This window comes from Trichosurus vulpecula, chromosome 7, assembly GCF_011100635.1.
Source record: "Trichosurus vulpecula isolate mTriVul1 chromosome 7, mTriVul1.pri, whole genome shotgun sequence".
NCBI classification, from domain to species: domain Eukaryota; kingdom Metazoa; phylum Chordata; class Mammalia; order Diprotodontia; family Phalangeridae; genus Trichosurus; species Trichosurus vulpecula.
In genome coordinates this window covers 159,681,118-159,696,599 of record NC_050579.1, presented here as the reverse complement: position 1 = coordinate 159,696,599, position 15,482 = coordinate 159,681,118, and the positions used below count along the sequence as shown (strand labels likewise).

The 15,482-nt window shown below is 38.6% G+C and overlaps 1 protein-coding gene across 1 annotated transcript in view; it reads left to right on the top strand.

Moving 5' to 3' along the window:
- The window catches only part of LOC118858546 (sine oculis binding protein homolog), a 229,179-nt gene that overhangs the window by 131,869 nt on the left and 81,828 nt on the right, over positions 1-15,482 (top strand). The window contains exon 5 of the mRNA XM_036769111.1: positions 4,657-4,752. Within this exon, the coding sequence (XP_036625006.1) occupies positions 4,657-4,752 (96 nt within the window). The remainder of the gene's footprint in view (positions 1-4,656; positions 4,753-15,482) is intronic.

The following is a 15,482-nucleotide window of genomic DNA, read 5'->3' as shown; positions in this document are numbered from 1 at the left end:
AGAGTGCTCTGAGTGATGTCATAGGGTTGCTGATAAAACCTCTTATGGTTAATTGAAAAAGTCAGCACGGGCAATTGATTGCCGAGGCAGTTATTGGAGCTTTGAAAGCAACCTACAAAAAAGGAGAAGAACAGATTTTGCCTTGGTATTAATATCTCCCCTAAAGATTTACTCTGTCATCTAACTAGGGGCTGGAGGATATCCTGGGTTCTCAAAGTCTATGCCAGTAGACTGTGGATAGGTTTTAACTACAGGCTTGGTGTTGAATTATGGCCCAGCCTGCCTAGATTTGTGGAAGCTTAGCAGCAGAAGATTGGCTACCAGGTGACAACATTTCTCAGTAGCTCATTAAGAGCATCTACTAAGGCAGGGAGGAGTCAGAGGGAGGCAGTACAGTACAGTTGGAAAGATCACTAGCTCTGGAGTTGTAGGACCTGGGTTCAAATCCCCTCTCTGATGCTTACTGTCTGAATGACCTTGGGCAAAGTCACTTAACATACGTAGGCTTTTGTTTCCTCTATAAAATGATGGGGTTGGACCAACTGGTCTCTGAGATGAGAGTTACTCTCTGAAGTTCCTCCTTGCTTTATATCTTTGATTCATTTAAAATCATAGGTCAATCAAGTAATGAATCGAATATAGTAGCTATCATGCAGGCATTAATTTAGCTCTTAGCGAGCAGCAAAAGAATACTGGCACTAGAATCAGATCCTTCCACTGACTCTTATAAAAATAAATAGTGTAGCATTTGTGGTAGGGAAGAACTAAACATCCACTTGTATGTGTGTGGCCTCATGCAAGTCATTTAACCTCCATGGGTCTATCTTCATCTATAAAAGGAGAAAGTTGGACAATTTGGCCTGTAGTTCTCTTCCAACTCCAAAACTGTGATCCTATGACTCCCATGTATTCTCAATCATGATTATTCATAAATGGCCTGTGAGAGTCAAGAATGAACTGAAGCCTCCCCCCAGCTTTTTTAGGGTGACTCCTCTCTAATCAGCAGTTAAACTGGAAAAATAGCCCATCATTTAACACTTCAAGTCAACAAGAACCTAGGCAATGCTAAGCTGTTCCTAGAATAATATCCCCCAACTCAAGTATAATATTCTTCTGAGAGCTGCATACATCCCTTATCCCCTCTAGTGGTACACAGCAGACAACTCAAAAGATGTGGTAGTATTCCTCTAGATCAAGCAGTTCTCAAGAGAATTATACCTATTCTCAGGAGAGAAGGGAGCAGAACACCTCTTGTCACTTAAAACTTATTTTTTTAGATGATTATATTTGACTTCTTTTAGTCCTTAGTGAAGTTTAAAACTTTAGACCATTTAGAAATTCAGAATACTGTGAGGATTATTTTTGGTGGTGGTGGCAGTGCTGGGGTGTGTATATGTGTGTGTGATGGTGTGCATGTGGGTGGTGGTGTTGGGTTTCCTTTCACTATGTGTGCTTTCCATTTCCGTGGTTGTGTGATGGATACCAAGCAAATGGTTGTAGGATGGAATTTCTTTAACTATGTAGTCAGATTAATTGTCAGAGGTTCAGGCACTTTCCAGTGACAGGGATGTGTGATGCAGAGAAAAAAATGGAAGATCTAGTAAGATAAGCTGTGAAAACAGGATGGTTCAAGTTGCAAGAAGCCCCATGATAGCATGGGGTGGGTGTGTTGTACTGTGAGCCCAGAGGCTATAACCATTTGACCCTTGGCACATCACCTCACCTGCCCGAGCCTCAGTTTCTTTACCTTTAATGTGAGGGATTAAGTCAGATGATCTTTAAAGTCCTTTCAAGGACTTGGCATTCCATAAGTTTCTTTATTCTTTATACTCCAAACCACATATGCCTCCTAGGAAAGTTTCTAGAACATCGAGCATTAGAAGATCTTACTTTAGAACTTCATTTAACCTCATGAATTATGAACTGTAAATGCTGAACTAGTTGTTATGAATAGACAAATTTAAGACCTACGTAATAAAGTAATTTAAAAAAACCCCAACAACTCATGAGAGATTTACATGTAAAGGAAATAAATTTATTTTTATTTTTATTCTTAATCAGCAATGTTGACAATATCACCAGGCATCTGGTGTGTATGTATGTGTATGCGTAGTACATGTATAATAAACACATTCTAGCTTATGAATATTTATGTATAAGATACATATATATCGTGAATATAGACATACATATGAAAACACACTGGCCCCTGTATAACTATATGCAAAGTGTGTTTTCAGGCATATGTAACACAACACACTAAGAATGTAAAAGGATGTGCTCAAGTCCTTCTGCCTAATCTAATGTCATTTTCGTGAGGACTGCTTATAGCAGGCTTTAAGTTTGGCACACTTCAGTGTTTTTCCATGTAACAGCAAACATTTATTGAGTGCCTATTATGTATTAGGCACTGTGGGGAAACAAAGATAAATTCTACATGGTTCCTACCTTCTAGGAAGTTACAATTGTAGAGAGGTGTTTATAATCTATTTATAAGAGCCAAGCATTACAGCGGAGTTTCGTGAAGCAGTATCTATTACTTGCTCCAGGCATCAAAAATCTTTCTTTTGTTGAAGCATTCCATTTTTTGCTTCTAACCACCAGGGCCACCACAATCCAATCCAATCCAATCCAATTCAGCCCAACAAGAATTTACTAAGCACCTATTGTATGCAATTGCACCGGGCAAAAAAGCAAAAGAAAGAAAAAGACAAAAATGAAAAATAGTCTCTACCCTCAAGAAGCTTATATTCTACTGAGAGTTAGGAGTGGGGCAGGAATATACTAGGTTTGCAGATAAGTATATATTTGGTAATTTGGGGAGGAGGGAGTGAGCACTATGAGCTAAGGGAATCTGGAAAGATTCCCCATAGGAGAGGCAAGTAATGACGGATTTGTAACCGGCCCAACTTAAGGCCACATTTCCTTAAATAGGTCATCCTGATATAGTACATAGTATGTGTAACCCTGTATCATGTGTTATCAGGTCACCCTGACATAGAGTAGAATGAACACCCTGAGTATCAGTTGTACTTTGAGTGAAACTTTGGACAATTTAAGCTGGTAACTATCAAATCAAGATGTCAAACACTCAGGAAGAGACAGCTTTTACACAGCTTGGACCCTCAAACTGTATTTTTTTCTCCTCTAAAGTTAACTGCATTGGGCATCAGGAAAAGGCTCAATAAAAGAGGCATTGAATCCTAAATGGGGGGCAACTCCTAATTCTTAAAACAAATCAATTAAAAAACCCACCCTAATCCTTCTGTGACCCAAATACTAGTGGCCTTGTCATTCCCTCTTTTGAATTATTCCATCCTAACTCCCATCCATCCCTACAGTGGGAAGCAAAAGCCTCTATGATGATGAGCTACGCATACCAGGGCTTGCAAAATGTGGATTTGTTTTTGAAATGGCAATACAAAAAAAAAAAAAACAATGCTCCCAGAGTTCCCAGCGACACCCAACAACATCAGAACAATTTCACTCCATCAAGGAGAAACAATGCATAAGGGCTGTCAGGGCTTGCTAGACGGATACTCATCTTCCCCGCCTTAGTCCATATATCACAACAGGTAGTTCTCAACTCTCTTTGTGTCAGACATACATTTTATCTGAAAAGACAGCAGACAGAGCTACCTGCTGTTTACTCTATGGCTTTCCTGTGTTTCTCTTCTTTTTCTTAGTTCACTGGGGCTTATTTAAATAAGCTGGCTTGGGGCCAGGAGCTCATCATTTTAATGCAGTGTAAAATGGAATATGCATAATTATATGCAAGCCATATGTGAGGGAGACAGCTCAGCTGTGAATTTCAGGAGGCTGGGAGAGTGAACAGCTAGGGATTAGTTGAGATGAGAGCGGAACAGAGTGCAAGTGTCGCCCAAATGAATGGCTTAATGAGTGTGCTGCTGACACTCCTCCTTTCACCTACTTCTCCCTTTGCTTTAACTCCAAACCCGAAAATGATGTAGATTAGAAGGAAAATACTGTATGCAAACGGTATTGCTAATGGGTTCTGTTAATGTCTCCATTTAAACTTCAGCTTTCTTAATTAACAGTGTAGATCAAAATAACCAGTAACTTTTAATGCAGCTTCTTAATTAAATATTTTTTACTGCATTTGATTGAATACTCATTGTTCTTGCTAGACCGTTGCTCCTTTCAGATCTTTATTTAAAAATAGAGGGGAAATCAGTTTATCGCTAACAGTATTATGATGCCAATTATAAGTATGCAAATCGCTTTTCTTACGGCCTTGCTATTAAAACAACAAAAAAAAGTACGTTATCTAGAGAATGCTTGAGCATGTCAAAAAGTTTACATGTATGTAATGGAATCCTGAAAATGCAATAAAGTCATATAAAACTCCTAAAGTGGGTATGACTTTCAGCTTATCTATTGGATTTTGGTTTGTTTCTTATTGTTTTAAAGTATTAGAACACAATGAATTTGCATGTTCAGCCTAAGCTATTTAAAGAAAAAAAAATCCCAAGTTTTGATATCTAAAAGGCGTACTGCGTATTTAAATAAACTTCTTATTAATGTTGTTATTTCTGGATTCCCGTTTGTTTAATGATCTGAGCTGTTATGCTTTTAGCTTTTTTTTTTCTTCCATTATTTGTAAGTCCCTAAATAGGCCATTATATTTCCCTTCAGGCTAGAGATGAAGATGGACATGCTGAAAATTTCCCCCAGCAGCACTATACTAAGGAAACTCCAAGGCTTGCCTTCAAGAATAACTGCGAACTACTTGTAAGAATAACGTACTTACAACAAGTCTAGAATGTTACTTTAGCACAGTGAAAAAAGTTTTGGAAAGGGTTTGTACATGATTACATAAGTTATGAAATATTAGAGTTTTATCTGTATACAAGTTCTAAATGCTGATATCACTGAATAATTATAAGATCTCAAATGGTTTGCAAATCTTTTATATCTGATTATAGAGCTCGAATGGCCCGGTTTCATTCATCTGCTTGGTATGGTAGCTTGTAGGCAGCCCTTCCCCGATTAGAAAAGTAAAAAATATAGAGACAATAATTATACATATAGAGAGATATATTATATACATATATCTGTAGCGTTAAAAAAAACCCCAACCCCACTCCCACCTGATATCTGTATACTATTTTTAGACAAAGGTGTAAAATTTTGTTCTGCTAGAAAAAAAAAGATAGCAGAGTCGACACGCAGTACTCCCTTTAGAATTCAACGATTTTGCCACTCTCTTACCAAATGCAATCAGGCTCTTTCCGTCCTGTTTTTCTGTGTAGAAGGAGTCAAAGCAAGTAAGCAAAAGCACTGACGAGAAAAATCGAGAATGTTTACAAGTCGTAAGAGAGAGGATATCAGTGGTGAAAAGGACTGTATTCCAAAGGAGGGTTAATTTGCTGTTCATTTGAGCATTTTCAGCTAGACAAGATGAAAAGCAAGCAAGAAGGCCTATTATATTTCTATTAAATGAATCTGTTGGGACCTAATGTTCTTGATTAGCTTTTCAAAATGAGTACTCCACAATGAATTTTCTGTTTACCTAAAGTAAACAGGGAATGAATTGTCATTTATTTAAAGAGATTTCAAACACTGCTTTTGAAAATGAAGCTGTTTGATGAATTCAGTTATGTCTTCCCCTAAATTTTCCTTTCTCTCCAACTGCATTTTAAGCACAACATTTGCTCCCAGTGAATGAGAGTGAGAATGCTTAGTTATTATATCTCGAGGTAGTCTAATTTCTGTTTCATTTTTGGCCTAATCCAGTAAGAGCCTGTCTGCCAAATCTCTGCATTAGGAAATCCCACATGCAACGGTCTTTGGGTTTCTCCCTGACACCAACTGTTCCATAAAAACAAAGTGTCCAAAGAGCAGGAGAAGCATGAAAAAAATACAGTTCTTGCCCATTCTAGCCACAGTGACTATGTTGAAAGAGAGAAACACTTTTTTTTTGGCTCCATGGCCCTATTCAGTTACAACAGCACTACTCATCTGCTGTGTGCTATACTTTGGCTGGTCGGAGGGAAGATTTAATTCTTATAAACAAAATTCCTCTGAACCCTTACATTTTCTTGGATTTATCAATGGGACACTGAATCCTTTGGTGCTGCTCTTGTTAATGCAGACTTTTCCAATGAGCAGCACTTCCCATTCAGCCAAGGGATTTAAAAAGTATATATATGTATATATGTATATATATATATATATATATATATATATATGTATGTATATATACCTTCTGCTATACTTGGTTGAAGACAGGAGGAGCCATTAGTGTTGGTACTCAATTAGTGATTTTTGAACAGTTTGGTTCTTATTTAAGGAAGCAATGAAAGTATTTTGACATCTCCCCCTTCTCCCCCACCCCTTTGCTATTGGAAAGATGGGTTGGCCAAGGCCCTGGCTGTGGTCAGTTTGTATTGGAAGAGGGGGAAAAAAGAAGATCCTTTTCAGCTATCATTAGCAAAAAGATATGTTTAGTTAGGGCCATACTTAAACACCATATCGTGTTGTAGTTTGGGAAGTTTGGGAACTAGTACAATCCTTGCTTTCCTGGTTGTTGTTTGAAATGATTTATTTTTGATAATATATTCAACTCTCTCTCTACCCCCATCCCCATAAAAAGGGAAGCAAGCCAAAGAAAAACCAGAGAGAGTATTTCTCCAATGAGAGATTTAACTAGTTTTTCATCTGTGAGAGGGATAGTGGTTTGAGGGCTAGTTACGAAGTCCAGAAAAGTTAAGATTTGAAACAAAAAAGATTCACTAATTCTTAGAATAATTGGGAAGTGCTTAGAGCTTGCTTAGGAGATCTTAGAGCAAGTCTGATAAGGACTTGTTGGATGAGCTTGGGCCCTTGGACTCCAGAGGGCTTTCTTAATTCCAGGGTATAGATCCAGCTGCTAGGACAGCAAATGTAGCCTCTGGTTTAGACGATGTTTGTGTATCTGAGGGATTGCCAGGATGGATCTAGCAGAGAGAGCACTGGGATGGTTTCTGAATCATCCTGGGCTCCTAGAAGAACCAGATCAAGGGCTTAGATGGTCACAACATTGAATCACAGGCATTTATTTGAAGTCCTTTGTCCTAGGGTAGATGCTACTGTGCTACCCTGAAAGGTTGGATGGTGTCTGGATTTCTCTCATCTCGTTCAACAAAATAATTTTTTTAAATCTTGGAGTTTCTTGAAAAGGTGAGGGATATTAAGTAAGCTAAATGAGAGCAGAAAGAAATCAATGCCTGGATTATACAAGTGTGTGTAATCAGAAGGCTCTCACAGTGAAAGCATCGGCTGATACGAAATCTGCTCTACAGCTGTAGATTTCCTGTAGGGTATTGATTTTTCTATCTAAATCCTAAACTGTGATATGTGCCATCACACTTAATGTACAACACAGATGACTAGATATTTAACTTGGTGGCCAAGATTCTTTAGTCAGGGAGGGTTCAGCAGTTTCCTTATGCTTTTAATAATTTTGAATATGAAAGGCTGTCAAGATGAGCAACATCCAATCAAACTTGTGCCACTACATCACAGACCACAACCTGACTTAATCCCATCATTTCCTTTCCCTCACCGTCATTGGGTAGCATGCAAAGATTTATAGGACCAAATCCCAGAAAGCGTTAGGAGACAGAACAAAAACGAAAGTAACCAAAATGGTGGCCAGGACTTGAGGCCCTAGCATCCCTTCAAGGGACAGTTCTCTCTGTTGCCTCAATATGATGAAAACCCTGCACCATCATCTCCAATAGGATAGCACATGCATATGTAACCTGTGTCATGACCAAGTCAAGAGCCCGTGATAAAGGGGGATTATCTGTGTCAAAAGGACACAGAAGGGTCCTTCAGAAGGAAAAACATTTAGACCAGCCTTAGGGGTAGGAAGGGTGATTTGAGAGGGTCCCTTTCTCTAAGGATCATAAAGTCATAGAATGTTAGAACTGGTAGAGACCCTAGAGATCATTGAATTCCCTTCTGCCTGCTATTCTGCCATTATAGTCTCCTTCCTTTGGGCCTTGAGGACTTCCTAACTTTGGGAGCTCCCTGTATAAAATACCCACAATTCTGACAGGGTTTATACCTAAATATATATAAATACCTTATAGCTTAAGTTGATACATTAGTTGTCAGTGATAAGACCTCAAGTAAGTCAGTGAGAGTAAAGACCTTAATTAGGTATTAGAGGAAACAGGGTACACAGGAAGGCATGGAAAGACATTAGAAAGGAAGGTAGAAAGGTACCAAGATAAACCCTGACAACTTCCAAATTTTGGATTCTGAGGATGGGATTATATTAAGGAAGAAGGTAGCAATATGGTCCTAACATATGACCATTTGATATGACATTTAAAGTAGAAAAAGAAACAGACCTGGAAAATCTAAATCAGCATTTGTTGAATGAATGAATGAAAATAGGAAGGAAAACAAGGGAACTCAGAAAAAAACAATTAGCTTGTTTTGTTTTTCTTAGCTCTAGATTTCTGAGTCATCATCTTGACAACTTAAGAGTTCCTTTGGTTTCTTCCCAGACGAGCTAGGGTGAGAGGGGGATCTTATGGTTGAATATAAAATATATTCACCTATGTATGCATATATATTCCATATATGTGTATTTTTATATATTTCGTGTGTATGTGTGCATATGTGTAGTATGTGTGCAGTATAGTGTAGAGGATTCAGAATTGGCCTTGAAGCCAGGTAATACTGGAATTCACATTTTTCCTCTGACACATACTGACTTTTTGACCAGGCAAGTTGCTTAACTTCTCTCTAGGCAACCTTCTAAGATTATAAATTGCAAAGTTCTTGATGACTTTCACTGATAGAAACTCCTCACCTGGGCATTCTTTATTCCAAAGAAATCATAGGTTCAGTTTCTATCTATCTATTGATATATCAGTCTATCTTTCTATCATCTTATATACTTCATCAGGATGTGGAGGCAAAGGGGAAGATGAGTCAGAATTAATTGGGGAAAGGAGGGTTATACTATTATTGGGATATGCCATATATCTCCCTACATTTATCTCCCTTGTCATAAAAAAGTACCCTTCTTTCCTCATACTGCTTCCTATCTTTCCCTTGCCTCAATACCAAGGTGAAGTACACAAGCATTTATCTAATGAGTCCTAGAAGTACTTGGTTGAAAGTCTCTCTCTCTCTCTCTCTCTCTCTCTCTCTCTCTTGCTCGCTCACTTGCTCTCTCTCTTCCCCACCCCTATATAAGAATTGTACTAGAGAACATGCTTTTTTGGGGCCATTCATAACATCAAGACAATTTTGTAATTTAAAATAATTTTAAGTTTGTGGCCTTGTATATACCATGGAAAAAAGCAATAATGGCCAGGCAGTCATTTCATGGAGCCATTTTTCCACTCCATTTATTTGTGGAGATGGAAAAGAGAAGTATAATAGATGGACTTGATCAGAAGAATCCTTCTGATATTGAATTACTGACCAGCAGAACAAAAAGCTGAATTCCTAGGCAACTCCTAGAGTCTCTATAGCTTTACCAAAAAATTTTAGGCATCCTATTTCTTCAGAAAGTAAGTTGATGCCAATTAAATAAGGAAATAAGAGCTTTGAGATAGTGTGTAAAGAGGAGCTATTTGTTTAAAAAAAAGAGAATTAAATGTCTATACAATCCTCCTTCCACTATTAGCTCAGCTTTTGTAAGCCATGGCAGGTAAGATAACTTAAAAAGGACTCCCTGACTTTAAATGGAAATTTAATTACTATGCTAGTGAAGTCTTGCCTATTCTAAACTCTCAAGACCCTAGGCTGAGAATGAGTTATATTTATTTTATAAAGTAGGATCCAACTATCCCCTTTCTGCCCTATCCCTGTCCTCTTGTAGCCCAGCAACAGGTCAAGGAAAATTGAAAGCTATAACAAATGACACTGACATTTAGTTATTGCTTTCGGATCTGCAAAGCACTTTACATATATCATCTTATTTGATCCTCACAGAAATCTTATGAGGATTGTACTCTGGATCCATACCAATGATTTCATCAGTGCAGGACAATTACAGTGAGGAAAAATCTCCCTGTCTGCTGAGAAAGATTGCTGCAACTTAAGAGTATTAAAGAATTGTCCGGACCACTGAGGTTAAGTGGTCCAACCTCCCTGGGTAATAACTGGACAGTGACTATTTGACACAATCAGTATGTGTCGGGAGCAGGAAATGAACCCTGGGAGTTTCTTGACTCCGAGGCTGACTCTATATTCACTAGCCATACTGCCTTTCTACCTCCATTTTACAGATGAGTAGCCTGAGATTGGGATAGTGACTTGCTTGGGTTCACATTTGAACCCAGTTCTTACTCACTGTAAGTATTGACCAATACTCTACTCACCTGGCAAGGCTTTCTTTTCTCTATTATGGAACGTATGGAAAGAATCACTGTAATTTCACGGCTAAATTGGGAGGTATAGGGAACCAAAAAATTAGCTGAAAAGCTGAATGTAGGACCAACACATTTCATTTTTAAGCTTGATATATTCTTGAAAGCAAGTGTTACTGACAAAACTCTCTCTTTAATACTATGATTCTTTAATACTCTTGGCCAATTGGATGTCATTGTTAAACTTTACTTCAAACTATATTACCATACTCAGATGTAAGGAAGATTAAAAACCAGCGTGACAGACCTAGAATCCCATCACCTTCCCTCTACTACCCCAAAATGTATCATTATACTACAACTATATACTAAATGGCACATTGCTTCTAAAATAAAATTTTAAGACCCCAAAGAGGTACAGTTGCCACATAAAAACTCAGGTCTATAAGGACATGTAAAACAGTACATTTCTTAGTCTGTTGAGGGTTGCCTGAGTACTTTTGCTCCAGGCCTCATTCACTATCACAGCTGATTTAGAATCAATTCAGCCCATCGCATTAAAACTGTCCCTCTGCTCTCACAGTTTGCAGAAATGAATTTTCCTGACAAATAGAAGCTTTAAGAGAAGACACATGAAATGAAACAATTCCTCGTTTTTAACCTAGCAAAGAGAATGAATGACTGGTTTCTGGCCAAAAAACTATTGCAGTGTGCCATGCTATCATCTTGTAGTGTTCTACAATTTTTATTCAACTATTCATCAAGCATTTATAAAGTGCCTACTGTATGTTAGGCACTGTGCTTGACACTAGAGATACAAAGACAAGTTCCCCTAAAGAACTTACATTCTACTGGGGGAAAACCTTATTCTCAGCTAATTCAAAATAAATCTTCAATGTAAATAAAAATAATGTGAGTGTGTTACTAAAAAGGTGATGGCAGATGCATCCAAAAAAATTCTTGTATAGGGGTGGTACCTGAACCAAGCCTTGAATAAAGTTAAGGATGATCTCAAAGGAAGAAAACCTTGGGCAGGAAAACATTTTAGCCAAAGTTTCATGCTTACATTCTGTCTTTTGTCTCTCTTGGCATCATTTCAAGTTATTTCCCACCTGCATATTTCCTCTTTTTCTATTCTTCTGGGTCTATTCATCCTTCCCTCTTTCTCTCTGCCTACTCTGCCCACATTTCTTTGATCAGGTTCTCCTTCTTCAATATCTGTTAGTTACTTGTGTGGGCCATCTCCCTCTACCTCACCTCTGACTTAAACAAAATGTTTTTCTTCCTTCTTTCATATGTAGGCTGGAAGGTGGAGAACAAGAGTTGCTCTTTAGCTCTGCCTTCTTGTGCCTTTCCTTTGGTGCCTGCTGTGGGCCAAAGCCATTTACTCTCAGTAGGTACCTTGGCTAAAACATGTCTGCAAAAAGGAGGCTTTTTCTGCCTTTCTAGCATCCTATGCCATTTGATAATTGATTCAATCAGAAAAGGAATATTTGCTCATGACCCACTTCCAAGAGCTCTGATTGGAACACTTGTGCCCTATCCTTTAAATTCTAGTAGTTATGTTGGCCATAAATTGAGATTTGAGATCACATACATCCAAGTTGAAGATTGTCTCGCCACTGAACTTTGATGACTTGGGGAGAGAGTAAAACTGATGACTTTGCGCAACTCTGCCTCACTTAAATCCAATTTATGCACAAAGTCAAGACATTACCTCTGATGTCATTGGTCCTCTTCAAAAACTGACGAATACCACCACCACCACCACCACCACCACCACCACCACCACCACCACCAAAGCTCCAGTAGAAAAACCCAGACACACAAATTTAGAGTATTTGGATTTCTTTCCCAGTGAGAGTGCCTTAGCCAATGGTCTTGATTATTGACCATTCAAATGAATTGTCGTATTTGAACTTAGGGAAATCTCTTGGGAACATTTTTTTAGATAATCAACTGCCTAGGGGCCCAGGGTGAGTAAAGATGTCTTTTGGCTGTGTGGCTAATGGGAATGTGGACTTGCCTATTTTTATTGGTGCTTTGGGGTCAGTGTATTTTCTGGAAGGAGACTAGATGAGTTAAACAAAACAAACAAAAAACATGAGCTGGAAAATGGATTGTATTCATTTTTGAGGCTGCTCTGGAGCATAGTAGGGAAGGCTACCTTACAAATTATAGACTTTCTAACGATAAAAATAATGGAAGGGAATGCCTTCAAGGTTGCAAATGTGTTTATATGCAACATTACATTTGTGTCTCAATGACAACTCTGTGAGGGAGGGACAGTTATCGTTGTCCACGTTTTACAGATGAGGAAACTGAGGCCCTAAGAAGGGAAGTCCTATCCTCCAGGTAGAAAGTAATAACACATGGCTCCAAATTCATTCCTCTCTTCCACTTTTCAGTGCCATGAGTGACTAATCTTAGAAGCCAACAAATAAGACTAATGTAAAATGAAAATGTAATTTACCCAGAAGAGAGTACTTTGCAACTGCAAACTGATGGAAGCAATTACTTCAAGAAGCATTGTTTGAGGCTTCTTTGTCACCATAATTCTATCTAAAGATTCTAAATTAAGCCAGAAAGAGCAGCTGTAAGGGAGCATGAGGAAATGCAACTTCTTCTGAAAGGGGTAGCTGTTTGTTTCTGCAAAGAGCTCCCACTGAAGAAGCAATTGTAGGAAAAGTATCCAAAGGATAGTTTCCTTTTATGTGCTAGACGATGAAAATGGCAGATGTAGCACTCCAGAAAAATAGGGTGGTGGTATGCTTTTAAAATATTCTTTCACTGGGATTTGGGCATTGCAAGGGTGGGGGAGAGGGGGAGTATGATTTCCTGTCTGAGAATAACAGATACATGTGGTAGATGGCAGTGTTCTCTTGAAGATTTTGATCCAATTTCTGGTTATCAAAGGGACCCAACTTTTCAAACAAAGGCTTGAACACTCTACTGGGCAGGATCACCCAGAGTGAATTAGAATTTTTTTCCTGTTGTTATTCAGGGAATTTAGACTATAGAAATCATGTCAAGTCATCAGTACCAGGCACTGTGTTAATTTACCTGGACCAGGTTCTGGTATATAGGGTTCTCCATTTATCTTGTATTCTTACAGTCTCCAGAGAGAATTTTTTTATTGTTATTGTTCAGTCATTTTGGTCACGTCCAACTCTTGGCAAAGATACTGGAGTGGTTTGCCATTTCCTTCTCCAGCTTATTTGACAGATGAGAAAACTGAGGCAACCAGGGTTAAGTGACTTACCCAGGGCCACATAGCTAGGAAGTGTCTAAGATTGGATTTGAACTCAGGAAGAAAAGTGTTCCTGACTCCAGGTCTGGCGTTCTACCACTCTGCCACCTAGCTGCCACCCTCTAAAGACAAGTAGATGCATGAAGTACCAAGGAGAATATGCTTTCTATGGTTTCCAAGAGAATCACAGAATCTTAGAGTTGGAAGGGATCTTGGTAGCCATCTAATTTAACCTATACCTGAAAAAGAGTTTTCATTGTAACATACTTGACAAATGATCATCTAGCTTCTACTAAAGATCTCTGATAAAGGAAGTATGTGTTAATTATCTACTATTTAGAGTATTTAGGTTTCTTTCCCAGTGAGAGTACCTTAGCCAATGGTCTTGATTATTGACCATTCAAATGAATTGTCATATTTGAACTTAGGGAAATCTCATGGGAACATTTTTTTAGATAATCAACTGCCTAGGGGCCCAGGGTAAGTAAAGATGTCTTTTGGCTGTGTGGCTAATGGGAATGTGGACTTGCCTATTTTTATTGGTGCTTTACATACCCTTTACATATCTCATTTGATCCTCACAACAACTTTGGGAGGTAGGTGCCATTATTATCCCCTTTTTACAATTGAAGAAACTGAGGCAGACTGAAGTTAAGTGACTTGCCCAGGGGCACACAGGTAGTAGATATCTGAGGCTTGATTTGAACTCAGGTTTTCCTGACTCCAGCCCCATCCCTCTATCCACTGTGGGAATCCATTATTTGTTCCCAAGGCAGCCATTCCACTTTGGAATAGCTCTAAATGTAAGGAAGTTCTTCCTTGTACTGACCCTACATTTGCTTCATTGCAACTTCCACCCTTGTCTCTAGTTCTACTCTCTGGGGCCCAATGGAACTAGTTGATTCCCTCTTCGACTTGACAATCTTTCAGATATTTTGACTATAGCTATTATGCTCCTGTGTATCCTTCTCTTCTTCAGATGAAGCATCCCCAGTTCCTTCAACTCCAGGGGTCCTATGTCAATGAAAAAAGAAAATCCACAAGAGCCATGAATTTTCAGTATAAATATGTATGAGTAACCAGCCAGAACTAAAAACCGTATGTAAGCACATGTTTGATTTATGGCTAGAATAAGAAGTCAAGAAAAATATGTTGGAAGGAAAAGGGTAAGAAGAGAAAAAACACATTTTGAGTGGGGTGAAATGACATAAGTAAATTGAAAGAAAGGCGAAGGAAGGGGTGGGGAAAGGAGAGGATTTTTTTTTTTAAAAAGAAGTCAGCTATGCAGAGAATCAAGATTGTACTACATGGAAATATCCTTGTTAGGTCCAGGAAACCAACTCTATGGATTTCAAGGATGCTTAAAATTGCATTTTTAAACTGTTCCTTTAGCTTCAAGCCTCTTTGATAGTTCAGAAATTGAGACATTTATCTGCACGTCAGAGTTCCCTTCAAGGGCTGGCTTCATAGTTCTTTCTTCTCCTCCCTCTCCCCATCACCTCTTTTTGCTCCAGGGACTCAGAGTAGAGAGGTCAGGCCTTGTTAGAAGGTCATACCCTCCCCCCGCCATCTTCTATTGGTTCTAGACTATAGCTTAGCTCTGTTGCAGGCAAAAACCACTCAGTTCCATTTATGTTTTTGGATTGATCTACCTTAGTGAACCTTGATCATCTCAGCACATTTATCAACAATCCACTTCCCTCTACATTTGTGATAATCAAGGCCTTCAGAGCAAAGTGGAGAATTAGAAGCAGCTATCCAGATAATCTGGGTCTAAAAACCTAGATCCATATTTGCTTGAACTATCTGGAAAATTGCTCAAACTCTCTAATTCACATTACATTTCTCCAATCGTTTTTCTTCAGACCTCAGAGTCAGAATGATAGAGCAAC